General features: G+C 41.5%; 1 protein-coding gene across 1 annotated transcript in view; it reads right to left on the reverse strand.

Annotated features, from left to right (window-relative positions):
* lonp2 (lon peptidase 2, peroxisomal) overlaps nt 1–27,349 on the reverse strand; it is a 135,059-nt gene that overhangs the window by 17,720 nt on the left and 89,990 nt on the right. The window contains exon 11 of the mRNA XM_070898045.1: nt 25,505–25,638. Within this exon, the coding sequence (XP_070754146.1) occupies nt 25,505–25,638 (134 nt within the window). The remainder of the gene's footprint in view (nt 1–25,504; nt 25,639–27,349) is intronic.

Genomic DNA, 27,349 nt, shown 5'->3' on the forward strand with positions numbered 1-27,349 from the left:
TAAAATTATTTAAAAAATATTTGTCATTTAAATATTTGAAAACCAAACAGTTTTGATGGGCTCCTTCTTCAGTCCCAACTTGTAATTTTCTGTCCATTAAAAAGGTAATGAATAGAAAAACACAGTCTTGGGACAGAATCGTCCCAGTCCTGTGAGTGCGGGTTTGGAGGCAGGCCCGCTGTCACACTGGCCCTGATTGATGGCGGGTCTGGATTCTGCTCTGAACCCGCCTCCGTGTTCGTTTTTCGGCTGTTAGGTCTGCGTGCAGATTGCAGACCCGACACCAAGCAGCGAGCCACTTCATTAAAGTACTTAGCAGGTAGTTTAGGGCTATTTAAGAGGATTAAAAGCAAACACTTACAATTTGACCAATTTTTTGACGCAGTTGCTGTCCCTGGGGGAACATGCCAGGTAAGTGGAGTCGGGTTCTCAATGATTCCATTGCTTTGGCAAGTTGACAGCTGCAGAAGTGGTATAAAAGCTACCATTTCACAGCTGTTCACTTCCCAATGTCAGATGAAACTAGATTTGGAAAAAAACTTTTGAGCTGTATGCAGGTTGAAAGTGTTTGCAGTTAACTCTCTCTTCTCGTCACCTCCTTGGAGCAACCTCTCTCACCCTTGACAGCTTCTGTCATTGCAACCTCACCTGCCATCTATTCCAGCAGCATTGTTGCCCTTGACAAAATCTCACCTTGGTCCTCAGAATCCCAGCACAATCAGCATCAACACCAACATCACTAAACACACGTGCATCACCAACAACAATACCAACTTTCTCCGCAAACAGGACATCAGCACCCGACCACATTGCTGCCAGGAATGGCCTCACCATGGCCACATTTACTTCACTTGACTCTGTGCACCCTGGCTGCCACATGATGCACCAGGTTGGCACCACCCCACACCAGCAATCATCCCTGCAATGCCCAAGCCATTCCTTTCACACTCATCAGCATAATGCAGGGTACCCTTATGTCTGACCATTCACTACAACTCACTAAGCCACTTTCAAAGGTGCACACAAATCTGTCCAAGAACAAAGTGTTCAAAATAAAGATTTCAATGTTTGATAACACATTAGCAGAAAGTCTACGATGAACATTGGCTGAAACAATCGTACCCTTGCATTGTTGGTATGAGGATGAGTATGAGGGCTGCCTTGTGAGATGGGGAAGTGATAATGTAGATAGAAAGAGAGGGATGGTTGGAAATGCAAGGTCAGTTGGTGTGAGTAAGGATGTGCAGGAGTAGGGTATGGAATGCTGAGTGATGGGGATGTGATGAGTGACACAGCAGGATGAGGTTGAGTATCACTTTGATGTAACGTTTTGTGATCTGATCTATTGAAAGGTTTGTGCCACTGCAGCCAGGTCCTCCTGATGACATCCTTGCTTGTGTTCTCCTGTGCAATGTGCAACCAGGCTGTGTGGTGTCCTGGGGAGGTCTCTTCTGTCCATTGGAAGGGAAGAGAAACTCCGTGTGTGCTGTGACTCTTCATAAGCATCTGGAGGGAGTCATGGGAGAGCCTGGGTGCAGCCGTGCATGTTTGTGCAATGCTGGTCAGTGTTTGCAGCAGCTCAATGCTGCAGAACACTGACAGAAGAACTGTCAGAAAAAAGTTGGCATGGTCCATTTAAGGAAACCTGCTGATGACGCATCATCAGACCAGCTTCCTTGGAACCTCGCAGGCCAGGCTTAACGAGCCCAATCAACGGATGACAGCTCTGAGGGCGGGCTGGAGCCAGGAATGCATTCCCTACATACCACCAATGCAACTCGCACCTGTTGGCGAAATCGGGGCCTTGGTGTGTACAAATTTGCAATATGTGCTCTCAGCACATCAGGAGCGAATGCATCAGAATTTGTACCTCTGGATGGTCAGCCGTTCAGAGTTTTTCAAGTGGTGATTACCCATACAAATACAGCTGCTCCCTACAGTTGCGCGCTCTCTGTACCCGACAAGGTGTCATGCTGAACAAATTGAATAGAATAACACCAAAGCAGAAACGTGTCAAAAAAGATTACGAATAACGTCTCTAAATCAATTTTTTGTATCTCAGACTCTAAATTGGGTAGAGGAACAAAACGATCTGAGGATACCGATAAACAGATCACTAAAAGTAGCAACGCAGGTTAATAAGGCCATAAAAAAAAGCATACACTGCACTGTGGTTTATCTCTAGATGGATAGAATTGAAAAGCAGAGAAGTTATGTTAAATTTGTATTGAATCTTAGTTAGACCACACTTGGGGCTAGAAATTCATCATATTACCGCCCAAAAATAGAAAATTGATATAAATTGTCATTTACCGCCCAAATAACACCTGCCGGTAAATTCATCAATAAGATTCATTTTACAGCCGGACTGAAATACCGCCCTGAGCACACACATCTTACCTGATCTTAAGCCGGTCATCGACGCCATTTTGATTAAAGGATGATTTGACAGAAGGCTGATTAGCATTAGGTATAGCTTTACAGTTATCATGGTGGTATTTTAAGGGTATTTAAAGGATTTTTAAAGGGAATTTAATGATATTTTGTATTTTAAGGAAATTTGAAGCCATTTTACAAAATGGAATGGACATGTGTGTTTATTGAAGGCAATTTGAGGATACTTGAAAACGCGTAGATTTAAATGAATGCCACCTGTAATATCTCAGTCTGAATTGCTGACTAATTATCTAATACAGAACAGAGGTGGAAGAAGGTTTATTGCAGAGCATTATGAGGGTAATCACAGAGGTCATAGACTTATGAGGAGGAGGCCTTACCCCCAACGAATTTTCAGGGAGAAGCGCTCATACCTGGACTTGACTGATACAATGCGCGTTAGACGGTTTTGGGACCACCTGGAGAAAGTGTGGAGGAGGCGAATGTAGAGCCTGGCGATGAAACCATGCCACCACCCCCCTCCCCCAAACACCACAGCGGTGGAGCTATTGCCACTGAAAAATTGTTACGACAGCAGCTCATAAATGAAGGCTTTGCCTGAACGGTAAGAGTTGCATTTAAGCTTTGCCTGGCCACTTTATGGCACCGATGAGTACTGTTACCCCTCCTTCTCGAAAAGTTAGACTCTGTACAACAATGGTTCAGTTGAATAAAAAGATTTATATAAAATTTGTAAACTTTCAAAACTTTATACAATTAATGTAATAAAATATTTTTAACATTTAGTAATAACATTTTTCAATGAAGAAACCATAACAATAAAAATAAACAACACTAGCAACAAATAAACAACAAGAACAGCAACAAAACAGCCTACACCCCTCCCACCACTCTCCCTGCATCAACTTTACTTGCGGTCACCAGTCCCACCGTTCCTGGTGTTTACGTGTTTTTTTACACCCTGACCGAGGCGGGACCACAGCGTTGTGCAGCAAGTACTCGGGAGCGCTGCTCTCGTCGGGGGATAGGCAGCTCAACCATCGGAGAAGCAGGGAATTTGGAAGACCCCGCTTCTGAGTGGAGAGACTGTTGCAGCTCCACACCCTCAGGTGCTGTCGGTCTGACTGCTATGGCAATTGGGGGTTCTTTGCCATATGTCGGGCTTGTCAATTGCCACGGGACATTGACGGACTCGGTGTTGGTCCACCTCTGCAATCAGCTGTGACATGTTCTCCAACTGCTGAGTGGATTGTGCAGCGATGTTCTCGGCAACTGCAACCATGGCCTGGAGGAGCTCTCGACTCACATCGATGCTCAACCTCGACAGTCTCATCATATCTTGGTGTGCGCCTGCCTGTATCAGAACATTCCTGCTTTGCCGCATCAACCTCCGTGGATTTGGCATTGGGTTTCGTGCACTCGGGGTGCATTGCTGCACACCGCTTGGTCCCGCAATTTCAGTGGCGGGGAACCCACAAAAAGTGGATCCCGAAGAGGAAGTGGTGACCACAGGCAAAGTGTCGAAGCCCTCTTCCTCCCTCTCTACTACCTCAACTGGACGAATCACCAACACCCGCGCAACAGCGTTCAGTAATTCCTCTTGGCCCTCTTCCGTCCTAACTCTGGTACTTTATAATTTAATGGATTTATATTATTATTACTGTATTTAATTACTCATTTATATATTTATATTAATCTTTCTCTCTCTCCTCATGTCGTCTCTGCTTCCTCTCCAGTCGCTCCATTCAATGTAACTAACTCAATGCACATGCGCGACCCTGAAACGCGAGAATTATTTTTTTAAACTTCGAAGAAAATAAAAATCGCGCTTGAGCAGAAAAGAAAAATGCTACAGCCTGTTCAATGTTTTCTGATAGTTATGACCTCTAATTTCTGGGATCATTCTATTAAATGTTTTTTTCACTTTCTCCAGTGCCCCTATATCCTTTTTATAACATCGAGTCTTGCATGATCAGAAATAAGATCCAAATGCCACTAGCCCTAGCACCGGTCATATTTTAACGAAAACAGTGACCTACAGTCATAGCGGTATTTCGGTGGTAAAAAAAGCCCCGCAATCTTGAAACACTGTTGGTAAACCGGTGGTAGGACCAAATGATGAAAATCCAGCCTTTGGAGTACTATGAACAGTTCTGGTCTCCATATTATAAAAAGGATATAGGGGCACTGGAGAAAGTGAAAAAAACATTTAATAGAATGATCCCAGAAATGAGAGGTCATAACTATCAGAAAACATTGAACAGGCTGTAGCATTTTTCTCTAAAAAGAGAAGACTAAGGGGTGACCTGACAGAGATCTTCAAGATTATGAAAAGATTTGGTAGGGTAGATGTGGAGGAGCTGTTTCAACTTACAGGGGAAGATCAGAACTCGGAGCCATAAATAGAAGACTGTCACTAATAAATCTAATAAGAAATTCAGGAGAAATTTCTTGACCCAAATAGTGGCACAAATAGAGATAAATGGCTTTGAACTAATAGCCAATAGAGAGATGTGATTGCAAGGTGATCAAGGTTGGGAACTAAATATTCCAGGATACTTGACATTTAGAGAAGCTAGGCAGAATGGAAAAGGGGGGGTAGCCCTGATAAAGAATGACATAAGGACAAGTAGGGAGAAAGAATCTTGGCTCAGAAGACCAGGAAGTAGATTCAGTGTGGGTGGAGATAAGAAATAACAAGGGGCAGAAAATACTGGTGGAAGTAGTTGATAGGCCCCAAAATAGTAGATATACTGTTGGGCAGAGTATTAATCAACAAATAACAGAAACTAAAGAATAGTAACAAAGGTAATACAATAATCATGGGGGACTTTAATCTTCATATAGACTGGGCAAATCAGATGGCAAAGGTAGTCTGGAGAACAAGTTCATGGAATGCATTTGAAACAGTTTCCTAGAAAATTACATCATGGAATCAACCAGGAACCAGGCTATTTTAGGTCTTATATTATGTAATGAGACAGGGTTAATCAGTAATCTCAGTAAAGGATCCTCTGAGGAAGAGTGATCACAATATGTAAAATTTCACATTGAGTTTGAGAGCGAAATATGTCAGTTGGAAACGAGAGTCTTAAACTTAAATAAAGCCTATTACATAGGTATGAGGGGCGAGTTAGCGGAGGTAGATTAGGAAATTAGAATAAAAGTTATGACGGTAGATAAGCAGTGGCAAACATTTAAAGAAATATTCCAAAATTCTCAATGAATTTACATTCCATTGAGAAATAAAAATTCCTCGGAAAAATAATCTATACGTAGCTAACTAAAAAAGTTAAGAATACTATTCGATTAAAAGAGGCTTATAATGTTGCAAAGAATAGTAATAAGCCTGAGGATTGGGCAAGCTTTAGAAACTAGCAAAGGATGATCAAAAAATTAATAAAAAAGGAGAAAATAGAATACGAGAGTAAAGTAGCAAGAAATAGAAAAACAGATTTTAAGAGCTTTTATAAGTGTGTAAAAATGAAAGTTGCAAAAGTAAGCGTTGGTTCCTTAGAGGCGGAGACAAGTGAAATTATAATGGAGAATAAGGAAATGGCGGAGACTTTAAACAAATATTTTGTATCTGTCTGCACAGTAGAAGATACAAAAAGCGGGGAACCAAGTGGCTAATAAGAGTTAGGAACAGAATGTAATTAATATCAATAGAGAAAATGTACTTGAGAAACTAATGGGACTAAAAGCCAACAAATCCCCTGGACCTAATGGCCTACATCCTAGGGTTTTGAAAGAAATGGCTGCAGAGATAGTGGCTGCATCGGTTGTGATCTTCTAAAATTCCCTAGATTCTAGAACGGCCCCAGCGGATTGGAAGGTAGCCAATGTAACCCCTCAAGAGAGGAGGGAGAGAGAAAACAGGGAATTACAGGCCAGTTAGCCTGATATCATTCGTCAGGAAAATGCTGGAATCCATTATTAAGGAAGTTATAACAGGGCAGAGCTAACATGGTTTTATGAAAGGGAAATAGTGTTCAACAACTTAAGGAAAGGTAACTTTGATGGTATGAGACGTGAATTGGCTAGAATAGACTGGCGAGTGATACTTAAAGGGTTGACAGTGGATAGGCAATGGCAAACATTTAAAGATCACATGGATGAACTTCAACAATTGTACATCCCTGTCTGGAGTAAAAATAAAATGGGGAAGGTGGCTCAACCATGGCTAACAAGGGAAATTAAGGATAGTGTTAAATGCAAGGAAGAGGCATATAAGTTGGCCAGAAAAAGCAGCAAACCTGAGGACTGGGAGAACTTTAAAATACAGCAGAGGACGACAAAGGGCTTAATTAGGAGGGGGGGGAAAGAGAGTATGAGAGGAAGCTTCCTGAGAACATAAAAACTGACTGCAAAAGCTTCTATAGATAGGTGAAGAGAAAACGATTAGTGAAAACAAACGTAGGTCCCTTGCAATCAGATTCAGGTGAATTTATAATGGAGAACAAAGAAATGGCGGACCAGTGAAACAAATACTTTGGTTCTGTCTTCACAAAGGAAGACACAAATAACCTTCCGGAAATACTAGGGGACCGAGGGTCTAGTGAGAAGGAGGAATTGAAGGAAATCCTTATTAGGCAGGAAATTGCATTAGGAAAATTGATGGGATTGAAGGCCGATAAATCCCCGGGGCCTGATGGTCTGCATCCCAGAATACTTAAGGAAGTAGCCCTAGAAATAGTGGATGCATTGGTGATCATTTTTCAACAGTCTATCGCCTCTGGATCAGTTCCTATGGACTGGAGGGTAGCTAATGTAACACCACTTTTTAAGAAAGGAGGGAGAGAGAAAGCGGGTAATTATAGACCGGTTAGCCTGACATCGGTAGTGGGGAAAATGTTGGAATCAATTATTAAAGATGAAATAGCAGCACATTTGGAAAGCAGTGACGGGATCAGTCCAACTCAGCATGGATTTATGAAAGGGAAATCCTGCTTGACAAATCTTCTAGAATTTTTTGAGGATGTAACTGGTAGAGTGTACAAGGGAGAACCAGTGGATGTGGTGTATTTGGACTTTCAAAAGGCTTTCGACAAGGTCCCACATAAGAGATTGGTGTGCAAAATTAAAGCACATGGTATTGGGGGTAGTGTACTGACGTGGATAGAGAACTGGTTGGCAGACAGGAAGCAGAGAGTTGGGATAAACGGGTCCTTTTCCGAATGGCAGGCAGTGACTAGTGGGGTGCCGCAGGGCTCAGTACTGGGACCCCAGCTATTTACAATAAACATTAATGATTTGGATGAGGGAATTGAGTGTAATATCTCCAAGTTTGCAGATGACACTAAGCTGGGTGGCGGTATGAGCTTTCAGGAGGACGCTAAAAGGCTGCAGGGTGACTTGGACAAGTTAAGTGAGTGGGCAAACACGTGGCAGATGCAGTATAAATGTGAGGTTATCCACTTTGGTGGCAAAAACACGAAGGCAGATTATTATATGAATGGTGGCAGATTAGGAAAAGGGGAGGTGCAACGAGACCTGGGTGTCATGGTACATCAGTCACTGAAAGTTGGCATGCAGGTACAGCAGGCGGTGAAGAAGGCAAATGGTATGTTGGCCTTCATAGCGAGGGGATTTGAGTACAGGGGCAGGGAGGTCTTACTGCAGTTGTACAGGGCCTTCGTGAGGCCTCACCTGGAATATTGTGTTCAGTTTTGGTCTCCTAATCTGAGGAAGGACGTTCTTGCTATTGAGGGAGTGCAGCGAAAGTTCACCAGACTGATTCCCGGGATGGCAGGACTGACATATGAGGAGAGACTGGATCGACTGGGCCTGTATTCACTGGAGTTTAGAAGGATGAGAGGGGCTCTCATAGAAACATATAAAATTCTAACAGGACTGGACAGGTTAGATGCAGGAAGAATGTTCCTGATGTTGGGAAAGTCCAGAACCAGGGGACATAATCTAAGGATAAGGGGTAAGACATTTAGGACTGAGAAGAGGAGAAACTTCTTCACTCAGAGTTGTTAACCCGTGGAATTCCCTACCGCAGAGAGTTGTTGATACCACTTCATTGGATATATTCAAGAGGGAGTTAAATATGGGCCTTATGGCTAAAGGGATCAAGGGATATGGAGAGAAAGCGGGAAAAGGGTACGGAGGTGAATGATCAGCCATGATCTTATTGAATGGTAGTGCAGGCTCGAAGGGCAGAATGGCCTACTTCTGCACCTATTTTTCTATCTTTCTATATTTTCCTTTTTGAGGATGTAACTAGCAGGGTAGATAAAGGGTGGTAGTATATTTGGATTTCCAAAAGTTATTCAATAAGGTGCCACATAAAAGGTTGTTATGCAAGATAAGGGCACATGGGGTGGGGTAATATATTAGCATGGATAGATGATTGGTTAAAGGACAGAAAAGAGAGTAGGGATAAACAGGTCATTTTCCAGTTGCAGACTGTAACCAGTGAGGTGCCGCAAGGATCAGTGCTTGGGCCTCAGCTATTTACAATCTATATTATTGACTTAGGTGAAGGGACCGAGTGCAATGTATCTAAGCTTGCTGACAATATAAAGCTCGGTGAGAAAGTAAGCTGTGAGGAGGACACAAAGAACCTGCAAAGGAATATAGATAGGTTAAATGAGTGGGCAATAAGGCCACAGATGGAGTATAATGTGACGAATGTGAGTTTATTCACTTTGGTAGGAAGAATAAAAAAACGGAATAATTTTTAAATGGTGAGAAACTATCCAATGTTGGTATTGAGAGAGATTTAGGTGTCCCCGTACAGGAAACACAGAAAGTTAGCATGCAGGTATAGCAAGCAATTAGGAAGGCAAATGGACTTTATTGCTAGAAGGTTGGAGTGCAAGAGTAAGAAGCCTTGCTAAAACCGCACCTGGAGTACTATGCATCTTTGATCTTTAGAGTATTATAGAAATTATTATATAGCAAATAATATTTTGCTTTCAGTTTGGCTCTTCTGTATACATTCAGACATTAAGTGAAGGATTACACCTTTTAGTCCAGAAAAATAAGACTTGCAATTTCAGAAAAGGAATAATTAGTGAAGGATTTCAGTGTTTATAGTCACTAATAGGACTACATTATCAGTGAAGTTGAGATTGAAATGTTTTGTGATATACTCAGTAGATGCTATATCTATATTTTGCAAGATGGACAGTAATTGATGCTTTGAAGAAATTTCATAGCCAAAAATAGAGAAGCATATAATCACCAATGGATTTATCTAACTACCCAGTAAATAATCAAGTAATGTTTTATGTAGGATTACACAGGAAAGAAAATTACAAAAGCACAGAAGCAGGCTATTCGGCTCAACGAGTCCATGCCGTGTTTATGCTCCACTCGAACCTCCTCCTGTCTTTCCTTATCTAACTATCAGCATAACTCTCTATTCCCCTTCTCTCTCGTATGCATATCTAGCCTCCTCTTAAATTATCTATACTATTCACTTCAATCATTCCCTGTGCTAGCGAGTTCCATATTATAAACACTCTTTGGGTAAAGAAGTTTCTTCACAATTCCCGATTTGATTTCTTGGTGACTATCTTATATTGATGGCCTACAGTTTTGCTCTTCCCCACAAGTAGAAATACTCTCTGGGCTCAAAATTGCCCAGGAGTTGCTCCGTTATTTTGGAGCAACTTGATTTTTCTGGAGTATCTTAAAAATCCCCATTTTGCACATTCAATTTGTACCAGTATAAGTGAGTTAGTTAGGTTTTTTTTTAGTTTAGTTTAGTTTTTTTCAAAAGGGGGCGTTACCAGCCACCTACGCCTGTTTTGGCCATTTAGGCCACTTTGGACAGCTAATAGTTGCTCCAAACTAACTTAGGCTAGCGTATGTGGCCACTTGTGGCCGCACAGAAAACCCTTGTGGCGAGTTAAGAAATCAGCCCAGAAATCAGACTTGATTAAAGAATGTGAATAGGATCAAACAGCTATACATCATGTGACAAACTTCGTAAAGTTAATTTACTATACAACAGAAGCATTCATGGAAGCTTAAACTACAAAAATAAAAGTAGAGACAAAACATATTTACATAATTTTTTCAAAATATCCAAATAAAAAATAGAAATACCTCCTGCTCGTAATTCTTTTGTTCTCCCAGCCGCCTAAGCTCACCCACCATCATAGAAATATTTTATACCATATAGCCAGGAAACTTTGTGTTTGTTTTATGCTTTTAAATATTTTGAAAATTCAAGCAAAATTATTCCACCAAATCTAATGTTCAAGAATTGATTATGATGTATTTGAAAGTATTTTCTATTAACTTGGCTAGGAAAGTATTTTCATCAGCAGGGTTAAGGAAAATCGTGACTAAGTTCATTAAAATTACTGGCTACACAGTTATCACCACCCTCTCTGGAAAAATGTAATTGAGTGTATGGAAAATTAAACTGGCAACCTAATGACATTTATAATCGTTTTTCTACAAAAATATCTGGATATAACTTTTGAGATGGATTTCAAAATAGACAATTCTACCTGAACCTTTGCATGGCAATGTCCTCAAGTCTTCAAGTTATGTGTAGAATATTGACATAAAGTGGCAATAATGCAGGCATCCAACAAAAGAAGCAAGTGCTTTGGTAGAAGGCAGGCTTCTCTATCAAAGTCTCGTTACTGTGTGGCAGGCCACTCGGCCCGGGATAGGGGTGGGACGCATCGGGTCCCACGCTGCAGCACGCACACAGAGGCTGGGGGCAGGAGCTACTGCGCATGCGCACACACTCCAATGTGCAGGTGCAGAGCTGCCAGCACTGTTTCTGGCGCAGGGCCCTAGCTCCGCCTTCGCAATCGACTGGCCATGCCGCGCCAAGCCCTGGGAGAGGCAATGCAGCGGCCGGAATTGAGGGAGATTTTTTAGGCGCCGTTTTCAGCCCACAAAGTCGGCGCATCTCTGGTGAGTGCGCCAAAAAAAGGGGTGGGCCAAATTTGAGCCTTCTGTATCTACTCTATCAAAACATTTCATACTTTTTAAAGATTTCTATTAGGTCATTCTTCAGCCTTCTCTTTTCAAGAGAAAAGAGACCCAAGCCTGTTCATCCTTTCCTGGAAGGTATAACCTCATATTTCTGGTATCCTTGTAAATCTTTTTTGCACCCATGCCAATGCCTCTATATCCTTTTTGTAATACAGCGACTAGAATTGTACACAGTACTCCAAGTGTGATCTAAGTACGAGTTTAGCATAAATTCTCTACTTTTCAATTCTATCGCTCTAGAAATAAACCCCAGTGCTTAGTTTGCTTTTTTTATGGTCTTAATAACCAGCATCGCTACTTTTAGTGATTTGTGTATTTGTACTCCGAGATTCCTTTGCTGTTCTACTCCATTTAGATTCTTATTTTCCAAGTAATATGTGACCTCCTTTCTTTCCTTACCAAAATGTAATACTTCATCTGTGTTGAATTTCATTTGCCAATTATATTCCCATTCTACAAGTTTATTAAGTCTTCTTGTAATTTGATGCAGTCCTCAGTATTGACTGTCCACCGCCAAGTTGGTGCCATCCACAAATTTAGAAACTTTTTGATTCCAAAGTTTAAATCGTTAATATAAATTGTGAACAACAGTGGTCCCAGCACTGATCATTGTGGGATCCCACTTTCCCCCTTCTGCCACTTTGAATAGCTACCAGTTATCTCGACACTCTGCTTTCTGTCTTGAAGCCAGCTAGCTATCCATTCTGCTACTTTTCCACTGACTGCATTCTCTGAGCATATTCATTAGTCTATTATGTGGTACCTTCTCAAAGGCCTTTTGGAAATCTCGATAAATTGCATCGACTGCATTACCCCTGCATACTATCTCTGTTTCCTCTTCAAACAATTCAGCGAGAATGGTCAAGCAAGACTTTCCCCATTGAAATGTATGCTGGCTATTCATTATTATATTTTTGGTTTCTAGATGTTCTTCTATTGTTTCTTTTAGTAGGGATTCCATTATTGTTCCTAACACCGATGTTAAGCTGACTGGTCTATAGTTCCCTGGACATGTTCTATCTCCCTTCTTAAATATAGGTTTTACGTTAGTTATCCGCCAATCCTCTGGCACTACACCTTTTTCTGACGAGTTATTAAATATGTGTAATAGTGCCTCTGCTATTTCTTCCCTAGATGCTTTTAAAATGCGCGGATGTAATCCATCCGGACCAGGGATTTTGTTTTATCCTCTTTGAGTTTGATTAGTTTTATTTAATATTTCGCCTTTTTACTTTAAATGCGGTTATATAATTTGTAATCTCATCTTCCGATGTCATGTCCACCTGATCTGTCTCTGTGGTAAATACTGAAGCAAAGTAATTATTTAATATTTCTGCCATTTCACCATCACTGCCTGTGATTTTATCCTGACTGTCCCTTAGTGGCCCTATTCCCATTCTGACTTCCCTGTTTTTTAAATTTATGTGCCTATAGAATATTTTATTATTTTATGTTCCTTGATCATTTAAATCCATAGTTCCTCTTTGCCTTCCTAATTGTTTATTTGACTTCTCTCCTAATCTCTTTGTAATCTCCCTTGTCATGCTCTCCCCTGCTATCCCTGTACTTAGTGTATGTCTCTTTCCTTACCCTCAATTCAAGACTGAGATTGATAGTTTTTTGAACACGAAAGGGAATCAAGGGATATGGGGGTAGGGTGGGAAAATGGAATTATGATGCATTCATCCTGACAACTATTTGGGAACTGAAGTACCTACTTTTTAATTTTTGTTTAAAATGAATAGAAGGCAATAAGACAGATATGGTGTAATTAATATGCAACTGAATTGACACTTACATATCCTTTTGTGTTGTTTCCAGGTTAGATTTGTGCAGTTTTGCATAAAGACTCTTATTAACCATTGGGCCCCAGACCTAGGAAGGAAACTTGCATTGGGTTAAACACTACCATTTATTTCATAAGTTGTGTAAAGGGGAATAAATAACCAGGGCTATGAATTAGAGACATGCTTGGTCCACATAATAAGAACATATTATATAAAATAGGAGCAGGAACAGGAGTAGGCCAGATGGCCCATCAAGCCTGCTCTGTCATTCAACAAGATCATGACTGAACTTCTATATCGACTATATTTTCCCACCCTAGCCCCTTAGTGTCCAGAAATCTATCAATCTCAGCCTTGAATATAACAACTGAGCATCCACAGCCCTCCGGGGTAGAGAATTCCAAAGATTCACAACCCTCTGAGTGAAGACATTTCTCCTCATCTCAGTCCTATATGACTGATCCCTTATCCTGAGACTATGACCCCTAGTTCTAGATTCTCCAGCCAGGGAAAACAGCCTCTCAGCATCTATCATGTCAAGTCCTCCAATAATTTTATTTGTTTCATTCTTCTAAACTCCAGAGAACATAGGCCCATTCTACTCAATCTCTCCTCATAGGACAGCCCTCTCATCCCAGGAATCAATCTAGCGAACCTTCATTGCACCCCTCTTAGGCAAGTATAGTCTTCCTTCCTTAGGTAAGGGGACCAAAACTGTACACAGTACTCCAGGTGTGGTCTCACCAAAAGCCCTATACAACTGCAGCAAGACTTCCTTACTCTTGTACTCCAAACCCCTTGCAATAAAGGCTAACATACCATTTGCCTTACTAATCGCTTGCTGTACCTGCATGTTAACTTTTTGTGATTTGTGTACAAGGATGCCCAAATTCCTCTGAATACCAACATTTACTAGACTCTCACCTGTTTAAAAAAAATTCTGCTTTTCCATTCTTCCTACCAAAGTGGATAATTTCACACTTCCCCACAATATACTCCATCTGCCACCTTCTTGCCCAATCACTTAACCAGTCTATATCTCTTTGCAACCTCCTCACAGCTTATTTTTCCACGTTGCTTTGTATCATCAGCAAGCTTGGATATATTACACTTGATCCCCTCAACTAAGTTATTTATATAGATTGTAAATAGCTGAGGCCCAAGCACTACTCCTTCTGGCACTCTACTGGTTACACCCTGCCATCCCAAAAATGGTACTTTTACTCCTACTCTGTTTTCTGTCCATTAACCAATCTTCAATCCATGCTAATATATGAACCCAATCCCATGAGCCCTAATATTGTGCAACAACCTCTTACGAGGCACCTTGAATGCCTTCTGAAAATCCAAATATAATAGATGCAATGTCATTTTCTACCTCACATATTGCTGCATGTTCAAAGAGATGTCCTGAAGGCTTGAAATGGACAAATTTCAAATCCCATGCTTATAGGCTAGTCTTTTTCAGAAGTTGGAAGAGAGGACAATTCGTCATGAATGTAAGGGTGAGCACCTGCTGCAATTACATCAAAAGTCATATGCAAAGCAGAATTGCAGATAAGCTCATTTACACAAGTCTTGGTCTCACATTTCTTCTAATGGCAGATTGGTTTGCACCAGATTGCTCCACTTCCTTCATAACAGAATCACGGTCTGATATTAATGAAGCAGAGTAGTTTGGCATTAGCTGATGCTTTGCTGTAATAGTTTCAACAAAAGTTGTTTGAGACTGAAACCATAAGAACAAAAGAACATAAGAATTAGGAACAGGAGTAGGCCATCTAGCCCCTCGAGCCTGCTCCGCCACTCAACAAGATCATGGCTGGTCTGGCCGTGGACTCAGCTCCACTTACCCGCCCTCTCCCTGTAACCCTTAATTCCCTTATTGGTTAAAAATCTATCTATCTGTGACTTGAATACATTCAATGAGCTAGCCTCAACTGCAGAGAATTCCACAGATTCACAATCCTCTGGGAGAAGAAATTCCTTCTCAAGTTGGTTTTAAATTGGCTTCCCTGTATTTTGAGGCTGTGCCCCCTAGTTCTAGCCTCCCCTACCAGTGGAAACAACCTCTCTGACTCTATCTTGTCTATCCCTTTCATGATTTTAAATGTTTCTATAAGATCACCCCTCATCCTTCTGAACTCCAACGAGTAAAGACCCAGTCTACTCAATCGATCATCATAAGGTAACCCCCTCATCTCCGGAATCAGCCTAGTGAATCGTCTCTGTACCCCCGCCAAAGCCAGTATATCCTTTCTTAAGTAAGGTGACCAAAACTGCACGCAGTACTCCAGGTGCGGCCTTACCAATACCCTATACAGTTGCAGCAGGACCTCCCTGCTTTTGTACTCCATCCCTCTCGCAATGAAGGCCAACATTCCATTCACCTTCCTGATTACCTGCTGCACCTGCAAACTAACTTTTTGGGATTCATGCACAAGGACCCCCAGGTCCCTCTGCATCTCAGCATGTTGTAATTTCTCCCCATTCAAATAATATTCCCTTTTACTGTTTTTTTTCCCCCAAGGTGGATGACCTCACACTTTCCGACATTGTATTCCATCTGCCAAACCTTCGCCCATTCGCTTAACCTATCCAAATCTCTTTGCAGCCTCTCTGTGTCCTCCACACAACCCGCTTTCCCACTAATCTTAGTGTCATCTGCAAATTTTGTTACACTACACTCTGTCCCCTCTTCCAGGTCATCTATGTATATTGTAAACAGTTGTGGTCCCACCACCGATCTCTGTGGCACACCACTAACCACTGATTTCCAACCCAAAAAGGACCCATTTATCTCGACTCTCTGCTTTCTGTTAGCCAGCCAATTCTCTATCCATGCTAATACATTTCCTCTGACTCCGCGTACCTTTATCTTCTGCAGTAACCTTTTGTATGGCACCTTATCGAATGCCTTTTGGAAATCTAAATACACCACATCCATCGGTACACTTCTATCCACCATCCTCGTTATATCCTCAAAGAATTCTAGTAAATTAGTTAAACATGATTTCCCCTTCATGAATCCATGCTGCGTCTGCTTGATTGCACTATTCCTATCTAGATGTCCCGCTATTTCTTCCTTAATGATAGTTTTAAGCATTTTCCCCACTACGGATGTTAAACTAACCGGCCTATAGTTACCTGCCTTTTGTTTGCCCCTTTTTTTTTTAAACAGAGGCGTTACATTAGCTGCTTTCCAATCCGCTGGTACCTCCCCAGAGCCCAGAGAATTTTGGTAGATTATAACAAATGCATCTGCTATAACTTCCGCCATCTCTTTTAATACCCTGGGATGCATTTCATCAGGACCAGGGGAGTTGTCTACCTTGAGTCCCATTAGCCTGTCCAGCACTACCCCCCTAGTGATAGTGATTGTCTCAAGGTCCTCCCTTCCCACATTCCCGTGACCAGCAATTTTTGGCATGGTTTTTGTGTCTTCCACTGTGAAGACCGAAGCAAAATAATTGTTTACGGTCTCAACCATTTCCACATTTCCCATTATTAAATCCCCCTTCTCATCTTCTAAGGGACCAACATTTACTTTAGTCACTCTTTTCTGTTTTATATATCTGTAAAAGCTTTTACTATCTGTTTTTATGTTTTGCAAAAGCTTTTACTATCTGTTTTTATGTTTTGCTACTATCTGTTTTTATGTTTTGCCAAAATGTGTTTGAAGAAAAATAATACAATTATTTACATAGCATCTTATCACATCAAAACTTCTCAAATCCCTTTACATGTAATGAATTATGGTGAATTATTGTGCCTGCTGTTAGGCAAATGTAGTGACTGGAGCACTGATCAATTATTGAACATACACCAGTGAAACACTGCACATCCACGTAGTTAAATTTAGGTTGGTAGCATTAATTAGATAAATCCATACCGAATGCAGAGCTAAATACTTGAAATGCTCTGCAAAGCCTGCTGAAAAGCAACTAGGACTGGTGGGAATGCTGCAGTTAATCTTGGTGTAGTACTGCAGTTGAGTTGGAAGACCTTGATGAATTGAAACATTGCACAGTAAGAAAATAAGTCAACTGATGCAAATGTTGAGGCAGATACCATTGGCATCTGTTTAGGTACCAGTGATGACAACCCTGCAGAAGCAAGTTCTTTCTGTATAATAAGGTTAGCGACTGGAATATTTGCATTCGGTAAAGCTGCTGGAAAGGCTGGTGATCAGATTCCAGGAGAATTCACAACTCTGTCACTGCCTCCAAAGCCTACAAAGGGACATTCTGGGGTAGTTGTGCTTCTGACTTTAAATACAGCTTCAGAGACCAAGAGTAGGTAAGAAAAGCCCACCTCTGATGCAAACCACCCTACCTTACATCCCATCTCCTTCCTCTCTCATCTTTCAAATAACAATAAAAGCTAGGAATGCTTTATTTAAAATTAGGATTGTATGAACTAAAAATCTGGCAGCCCAACTCTTGGGCAAAATCCTCCAAAAATAGCCTGACAAAAATAGCACTGAAAGTAATGCTCAGCACTAATCTAAAGATAAATCCTGTAACAGCTATTTTTCTTCTAAAAAATGCTGACGTTCTGTCAGCCAAGAACATGCCTGCCACCAAGGACAATTTTATACTGCTAAACTCAAGGAACAACACATTTCTGCTGAAAATCACAGGAAATTGCATAATAATGTTAAATTAAAAAGCAAATGGCATGTTGGTCTTCATAGCGAGGCGATTTAAGTACAGGGGCAGGGAGGTGTTACTACAGTTGTACAGGGCCTTGGTGAGGCCACACCTGGAGTATTGTGTACAGTTTTGGTCTCTTAACTTGAGGAAGGACATTCTTGCTATTGAGGGAGTGCAGCGAAGGTTCACCAGACTGATTCCCGGGATGGCGGGACTGACACATCAAGAAAGACTGGATCAACTGGGCTTGTATTCACTGGAGTTCAGACGAATGAGAGAGGATCTCATAGAAACGTTTAAAATTCTGACGGGTTTAGACAGGTTAGATGCAGGAAGAATGTTCCCAATGTTGGGGAAGTCCCGAACCAGAGGTCACAGCCTAAGGATAAGGGGTAAGCCATTTAGGACCGAGATGAGAAGAAACTTCTTCACCCAGAGAATGGTGAACCTGTGAAATTTTCTACCACAGAAAGTTGTTGAGGCCAATTCACTAAATATATTAAAAAAGGAGTTAGATGTAGTCCTTACTACTAGGGGGATCAAGGGGTATGGCGAGAAAGCAGGAATGGGGTACTGAAGTTGCATGTTCAGCCATGAACTCATTGAATGGCGGTGCAGGCTCGAGGGGCCGAATGGCCTACTCCTGCACCTATTTTCTATGTTTCTATGTTAAGCGCTCTCCTCTTTTCAGCAAGATCCCCTAGACCTTCCTTAAGGCCTGAGTGGAAGTTCACAAGCAGCACAGAATTGGCAGGGATCTGGCAAGGTGGATCTCTGCCCAATTTTCTGGGACCCCTACACTTGTATCACTCCATCACTAGCAACAATGGCAATCAGGAAAAAAAAAATCCCTAATGTTTCATGGAATTTAAATCAAAAATGCTGGATATACACAGCTGGTGTATTAACTGGCAAGAGAAAAGACAAGTTAAATTTTCTGATGTAGATTGGATGAAAGGTTTAAAAATGTTCCTTATTTCAGATTTAATGCATTAATAACAGTTTTTACTTCTTTTTGTCTCCACAATGTTTTAATGGCCAATGACTGACACATTACTTAGAAAGTAAGTTGAAGGTCATTATGCTGATGCAGAAAAGATGAATCCCAGTCCTCAAATTTATTGTGCAGCTGGTTGCGTATCTCCACCAAAAATGTACCTTTTAAAACACCATGGTCACATTACTGGTGAATTCGTGGATTAGAAAAACAACAGTTCTTTCTCCCAAATGGTGCAATCAAATCATTTAACAGGTACCTTTACTTCCGAGTAACACATTTAGTTAATGCCTACAGCGCTCTTTTTATAGCCTTACATGGTATAGTAGTTGTTACTGAAGTCCATTTACTTGTATTATTAGCCACAATTTACAAGTTGGGAAACAGCAATTAGTTATTTAACAGTATACAAAGTACTTGAGAGATTAATGTAGCAGCTGCAAGGCTTTCACCTTCCTTTACAATTAACACGTTCTTGAGTACTAACCTTGCACAGATACTTGTTAGAAATTAATAGTTTACTGTTATCTAGATAGTGGCAACAAATCATTCTGAACTATAGGAGTCACTTAAAAAGTGCTAAATTGAAGCAAAAAAGTATTCATCATTGGTCTGGATTTTGCAGTGGGTATGACGGCGAACTGTCAGCGTCCACAGTCATTACCTCTTTGACACTGACTGCTACTTCATGATTTAGTGCATGTGCATTTAAACACAGAAATCCTGAAGCTGCGGTCAGACATTCAGTGCTCCTCCACAGACTGCACTATGGACAACCACCCCCCCCCGCCTCCCCATAGCCGGCAATCAGTGAAATCAGTTCAACTGACGAAAACTTGGTCTTTTCCGTGCTAATATCACTGTTAAATACCCCATTAAATGTTAATCCTTGTTGGAATAGGCCTCACTGGAATTTTAACAGCGTATTTACTGCTAAACAACCATTCTGGCCCTGAAAACGCTATTTTTATATTTGTGGAGTGTCAAATTTCTCCATTATGATAAAAATTAAACATTTTAAACGTTAAAAATTTATTTTTAAAGTTTGTTCATGATAGTTCAGCTTCTACATTATCCCCATGTGAAAGTCCCAATCATTATTTCGCTCTCTGTAACATTTTTTTTAAAGTCCGGATAACAGGTGCTTTTCATTCCCTGGTTTGCTGTCTGTGAGACTTCCTCAATGTGATTGGCTGCTTAGACAGCTTGTTGAAGTCACTGTAGCTCTTTGCTGGAAATTCCCATTACAGAGCGCTACAGTCAAATATACATAGAGAAAGGCAAACCTCTCTCCACAAAGATTGTAATTTGCTGTAAGTGGCGATGCAAAGGCGCTCACCACTGGCCTTCAAGATAGCTGCCCAAAGCAATTGCGAATTACGGACCAATTACAACTCTCCTCAAGAACAGCCATTGTCCTCTGTTTTCAACAACCCAATTAAATAATGCCAAATAGCTTAGGACCTCTTATCCAAAATTCCTCATTAGAACCCTGTACTAAAGACCAAGGGGTGAAATTGCCCTCTACTTTAAGGCCTTTCCGTCCAGGGTCAGGCGGCAGGTCGACCCATCCGGAATTGCCCCCGGGCTGGGGGCAGCAGGAACAGGTTTCCGCCACACCTCGTGTTTCCGCCCTGCGAGGCGTGCCGACCCGTTGTCCGCCGCGCACCGAACCCTTACCGACCGGTGGCAACCCTTTTCCCGCCCCATGGGGGAATTTGCCCCGCGGCGGTGTGGCCGCCGCCAGTCGGTACCACTGACAGCTTTGAGAGTTGGGAAGCTGCCAGCGGCTGAGCGGTGCGGTTGTCCTTAAAGGGAAGGCACCGATGCGGCCGCCATTTTGTTTCAATTGTTAGCCGGCTCCTGAATCAGCCCGACAATGGTGGCCGCAAGTTCGGCTGGGCCGCCAACAGGCACCCTCCCTGGTGGCCCAGTGGGCTCGATGTAGGCCTCACAGTGTCCCTCCCCTTTAAGTGAAGGGGAGGGATGTTGTGATGCGCTGACGTCATTACCACCGCGCTGATGGACACCGCCCTGCTCTATACCCGATCCTGCCCCTACACCGCCTCAAACAACACCCCAGAGCGCTGGTAAGTGGTGTAAGAGTTAGAGAGCTGAATTTTCCAGCTCTTGCCTCTGACTCCCTCCAGGTGGAAAATTTTCCGATTATTCGAATTGCACTCCCCAATTTCCCACGGCAATTTTGGCCCCTATAGAAACAGTTATCTGTCATTATAACATGCATTCGTCCAATTCATGTTTTTGTCTTGTTATTGCAATTGTAGGCATTACCTAAATGTGTATGGAATTTTTCAGACTTTTCCCGACACTTTCATTTTATATTTGCTGTAGAAAGTCACCATTGGTATTGTTTATGCAACATCTCTGAACTACATAATTCCTCAAGCGCAATCCTTCATAAAACTTATATCGAATAAAATTGTATTAAAACAATAGCATAAGCCTTCTTCAATATACCCCAAAGTGCAAAACTTTGTCTCTTTTTATACACAAGCTTACAATAAATATTATCTATTGATCTCTTCCCAACTCGCAGCAGAATTAGTTTGTTTTAGGCCTAGAATTTCTTTGAAAGGACTTCCACTGGTGCTGTGCCCTTTAAAAAAGTGTTGTATCTGCCAGTGGCATCTAGAGGGAGATATACATGAGTTTCCTGGCTCTGCTCATTTGCACACCCTCTGGTCTAAAACCGGTATAAGCAGCTGAACCACCTGAAAAAACTGTTCAACTAGTACATTCCAGCAACAGACTGGAGGACAAACAGATAAGAGAGCAACAGTGCTTGACTCTCTCACTTCACTCTCGAAGTACTTCACTGCATAGCTTAGCAATAATTTTATGACTCATGTACTCAACGGCTAGACTTAATCTCATCCACTCTATCTACATGCAGGACAAATTGGCACAATGCACGCCAAAGCTGGTTAGCAGAGGGGCATCCCCAGCTTTAAACCCCTCAGCCCAGGTTACTGACTGAACAGTTACACCGTCGCCTGGATATTTTAGTGAAGCAGCACACAGACCCAATCTTCCATCCCTTTCCTTGTCTCCATAATCACGAGAGCAAGTGTACCAGAAAGGGGTTACAATCTTTGACATCCCACAGCAATGGCAATGCAGACGAGCCGCCCCACAGAATGCATGGGCGGAGGTAACGATACTCACCCATTCTTAGCTCCTGTCTGCCTTTCCTGCAGATCCATCACAGCAACAGGCATCACAGGAAGAGGATGATTATGTTGATGGCGGTGAAGAGAACGTCCCCTGACTTCATATGCTCTGACTTTATTCATTACTCTATTATATGGTACCTTATCGAAGGCCTTTTGAAAATCTAGATTAATTACATCTACTGCATTACCCTCGTCTACTCTTTCTGTTGCCTCTTCAAAAAATTCAATGAGGTTGGACAAGCAAGACTTTACCTTTTGATATCCATGCTGACTATTCATTATTATATTTTTGGTTTCTAGATGTTCTTCTATTTTCTCCTCTAGTAGGGATTCCATTAGTTTTCCTACCACCAATGTTAAGTCGACTGGTTTATAGTTCCCTTGACATGTTCTATTATCTCCCTTCTTAAATACAGGTATTATGTTAGCTATCCTCCAGTCCCCTGGCACTACACCTTGTGCTAACAAATTATTAAATATGTGCATTAATGTCTCTGCTATCTCTTCCCTTAATTCTTTTAAAATGTGCAGATGTAATCCATCCAGAACAGGGGTTTTATCGTCTTAGGTTTGGAACTCTGTTTTAGGAATTCCTCACTTCCACCTTGAGCAGCTGATCCCAACAGCTGCTGCGCCTCACCGAACTTTGTCTAACTTACTCCAGACACTGCAGTGGTCCAACTTCAGGAACCTCCAAGGTGTTTCGCAACTGGCTCTCAATTTAACAGATTCAAAGTAGGCCAGTGCGATTCAGCAAGTGGATTGTGGCCAAGCTACAGAAGTGTGAGAAAAGTCAGGGCAAGCTATATAAACATGGAATCCAGGCACAAACATCTTGCACCCAACTTTCTTTCCGCCAAATGTTTCTTACACTATTCCAGCACGGTAAGTGCACTAGAAATGGAGAGGAAATACACGTCCATCGGACCTTAGAAGTTAATCACCTACTATATCAAACATGGTGATATCATCTCAGTAAATCTTTATCAGGATGTCAGATTTGACAAGAGATAGCATTACAAAAATTAATATGGCAATATAAAATCATAATTCACATCACTTTTAATCACTTGGATTACCAACTTAACATTTGGCTAAAATCATGAGTAGTAGCAAGATAAGAGTGCTGATTTTCAGGTCCATGTGTAGACATGGGCGCAGCTATCCAAGTGAATAAGTGCTGAACCTGGTGGGACTTACAGGATCAACCATTTCAGAGAGCTTCTATCGTAACAAACATCTCTTATTGGGAAGTGTGGAAAATTCATCGGTGATGCAGGAAGTAAAATTTTCTGGTCATGGCTCCTCATCATCTCTACTCTCTGTACAAATCCTGGTAGTAACCATTAAATGCCATCACTTATTAAACTATTGTTACCAGCATCACAGAAAACATTGGATATACACTATTTATTATTTAGCTGATGTTACAATATTACACATTATGAAATTATTTTGTTAATTTGCATCAAACAGGTTGTCCTTAGAGCAGTCCCATATTTTTTTTTAATATATGTTGACTGTGGCAGAATGTGCACTTTCAAGGTTTTATTAAAATAACCTAGGTTTGGGACAGGAGAAAGTTATTGGATCATCTAACCCATTAGTTTCCTGACCATCACTCTGGAATTAATAGCACTGTAGCCTCTTTCCAAATAGGAATTAATCATTCCTATTTTAAAACCTGCCATAGTTTTTTTGTTCCACAATTCTATCACCCTTTTACCGGAAAAGAAGTTGCCAACATATCCTACTTAATTTTACACCTTTAACTTTAAACTATGTTCCTACATCTCAAATTGTGAGCCCAAGAGAATCCAAATCCTTCATCCTTCTCTTCTCCCAAGAATAAAGTCCCAGAATAGACAATCTTTCCTCATAAATTAACCTAAGTTCAGCGATCAGTCCTATAACTTCTCCAATGTTAGATATTTCCTGTAATAAGGAGACCCAAAACTGAACACAGTGTGGCCTCACCAAGACCACATATATTTTCAATGTCACATCCTTAAACATATAAGTCACACCTTCTTTGTTAATAACATTTTATTTGCTTTTGTCAGTGCCTGAGACACTGAATCAGTTATTTTATCCAGCAAGACCCTCAGATCTCATTCATGCTGTTATCTCAAGCATACTGCAGGTTAATAAGTAATCTATCATTTTCCTTCTTCTATCTTCATAATTTTACACTTATGCTAAAGTCCATCTTGCACCTGATCCCATTGATTTAGCTTATCTATATTACTTTCAATTATTGCTTATTGGTTAGCATCAACCAATTTGGTGTCATCTGCCGTCTTGCACACATTGAACAATATTCCCGCCTGTAAAGGCATTTATAAAAATTATAATTTACAGTGTGGGCCGGGCCCAACACTCTGACACTTCTCCACGCACCATTACATTTACTATCTGTCTTTCAGCCACACATAAATCCATGTATTCCATGAGTATGCACCTGGTGAATTAATCTGTTATGTGGAACGGTACCTCCTTGGTGCCCTCTTTGTGGGTCCAACATTGGCCATGACTTGCATCAATTTTTTTTGGAGTAAGTTGTTTTTTCTGGCGTAAGTTAGAAAATGTCATTTTCCCCAAAAGATTTGCTCCAGAGTAAGTCAGTTAGGTACGATTTTTTTTAAGGTCAGTTTTTTTTTCCCAAAAGGGGTCGTTCCCAGACATTTACACCAGTTTTGGCCATTTATGCCACTTTGGCCAGCAAAAACTTATTCCAAATCCACTTAGATCAGCGTATGTGGCCAGCTCTGAAAAACCTTGTGGTCCGTTAAGAAAAAGCAGTGCACATTCAACAGACATTAGGGCAGGGATAGGGGAGGGAAGGGAACTGGAGAGGACCTCAACAACCAAGCAGCAAACATTAAGGAAAAGCTCAAACCAATAAAAAAATACGTAAATCCTACCTTAATCTTTAAAGTCTGCCCGGGAAAGGCAGTGGGCCAGCCTGTGCATGAGGCCATTCGGCCTGGGATAGGGGAAGGAAGACGTGCACCAGAGAAGTCACAGCTGCTGGGCCGGGGAGTCTTGGGGGCGTCTCAGGAGTGGAGGGTCACCGAACGACCGGAGGAATCAAGTTCCTGGGTGTGGAAGTCTCGGGGAGGGGCACCGAGCGACTGGAGGGATCACAGCTCGTGGGTCTGGAAGTCTCATCTCTTGCCCCTCACTGAGCATGCACGTAGGTGCTGGCAGTGCTTTGTGCACTGGCCTGTTGCTCCGCCCCCCCTTCAGCCTCCACGCCACACCAGGACTCTGGGGACTGTACGCAGCAGCCAGGATGGGGCGAGTTTTTGCCGGCGCCGTTTCCAGCGCGTAAAGTTGCCGTGCTTGAGGTCAGTGCGCCGACAAAACTGCTCAAGGAAAATTAGCCCAGAATCTTAAATGCCACAAGTGTTCTCTTTGTATGTTAAGTGTCACACAATACTTTTATTGATCAAAACATTTTTTCTGACATTCAACAATAATAAAAATGAGTCAGCTCACCTTCTTTCTCAGTCACATGTGAGCGGCTGGATTTTGTAACTCCGTGTTGACCTTCTGCCACTTTTACAGCCACAGCACGACAAATGGCTCCAATCTTCCGTTCGAGAGAGCGAACACCTGCCTCCCTGGTATATCTGAAAAGCATTCAGAGCTTTTTACATGTTTAACTTGTTTTAAAACAGGGTACTCAAAAACAATCAGTTATAAATTAAGTACAGGACACCTGTAGGAGCCTGCATAACATTACATGACACATTAATTTAAGTGGGACTATCCCTAATGTTATAAAACTGTCAATTGATCTTTATGGGTTTGTTTGAATGGGAGTAATCAGCCCATTTCCTCCTTGGATAAGAAATTTATCAGCACCAGCAGAAATCAGAATGAGAAGGCCTGCATTTAAATGGCCCCACTAGCTGTTACGTAAAATTATGAGTTAATCATTGCAATTTTGTTTAAACACCATGAAATCACCCGATTGGCCCTTGCAAAATAAACTCCTATTTACCTCACTTGAAAAATACCCTCACTTTTCTGACAGAAAATTCCGCCACCACCCCCCACATACTTTAAAGAATTTAGATCCCTCCCCTCAATTGAGAAGGAATTCAGCCTGTACCAAATGGAACAGCCAGGGAAATCAGTCTTTATTTTGCACTGAATTAGAAATAAGTAATGCAGTCCAGTCATTTTTTTTCAATAAGTTTCCTGTTTTGAAAGGCATACCAAGGCCATTTTCTTTAAAAGTATGAAGGAGTATTTATTGAGACCCACGTGATAGTGGCCAGAAATTTTTTGGAATGCCGCAATCAACAAATTACAGCATAACACACTGGTTTGTACACCAATCTTCCACAATTTATTTGCAAACCAATTTGCATATACTGCAGAACACCGTACCAGGGACCTCAAGAAGTGGTGCAACCAATGGTAGAACCTCGGGTGGAGGACTCTAAAAGCCGACAACTGATGTCATTCTCAGAGTAAGACTTGGGAGTAGTAGCTAAGCAGCAGCAAACTTGCCTGTCTGCCATCTGTTTTGCCTGTAATCACTATAAATTACTCAAAACAGCTGTTCCCAGAATCTCAGCATTACCATTTTATTCAACATTGATTTTAATCATTTAAAAAAGGCCTTTCCAGTGTCTCATCACCCCCATTTTCACAAATATGTCACAAGGGGAGTCTAAGAGGAGAGCCACCAATGACATGACTAGGGTAGACAAACTCAGCACGCTCTTTAAAATGGTCCGTCAACAAAAGTTGCTTAATAAGATATCCCCTTGCTGGGCTGAAATGCGGGATGGGCAGCTGCTTCTATTTGAAATGCGGGATGGGCAGCTGCTTTCAGCAGATTAGGGACTATAAAAGCCAGATGTGTCTATTTATTCAGGAAGACATCTAGCAGCAAATGTATTGACAAAATCCTGAATTAATCTCTGTTGGTCAAGGAGATTGGGTCTTTCAAAGTGGGACACCATAATGACATTCACAGCAAGCTGCGAGGGGAAATCCCAGCTCAAGGACACATTTCTATGCCTGCAAAGCTCCCTCAGAATGCAGCAACCAAGTAGCAGAGTCCCCACAGAATCAAAACTCAAGGAGGTTCCACCAAGTGCATGGGACTGACTGACAACTCTAATCTAAGACAGGGATATTCCAGATCATTGGTCTCAGCTTGTCAGTTCTTGTATCATTGTACTACATTGATAAAGAGCTCCATGGACCATCGTGTAAAAGTGTTACTTAAAACAATAGAAAAGGTGCAATGTAGATTCACTAGGATGTTATCAGGGATGAGGGATTTCAATTATGAAGACAGACTTGAGAAATTAGGGACTGGAT

Source organism: Pristiophorus japonicus, chromosome 13 (assembly GCF_044704955.1).
Source record: "Pristiophorus japonicus isolate sPriJap1 chromosome 13, sPriJap1.hap1, whole genome shotgun sequence".
In the NCBI taxonomy this organism is placed as follows: domain Eukaryota; kingdom Metazoa; phylum Chordata; class Chondrichthyes; family Pristiophoridae; genus Pristiophorus; species Pristiophorus japonicus.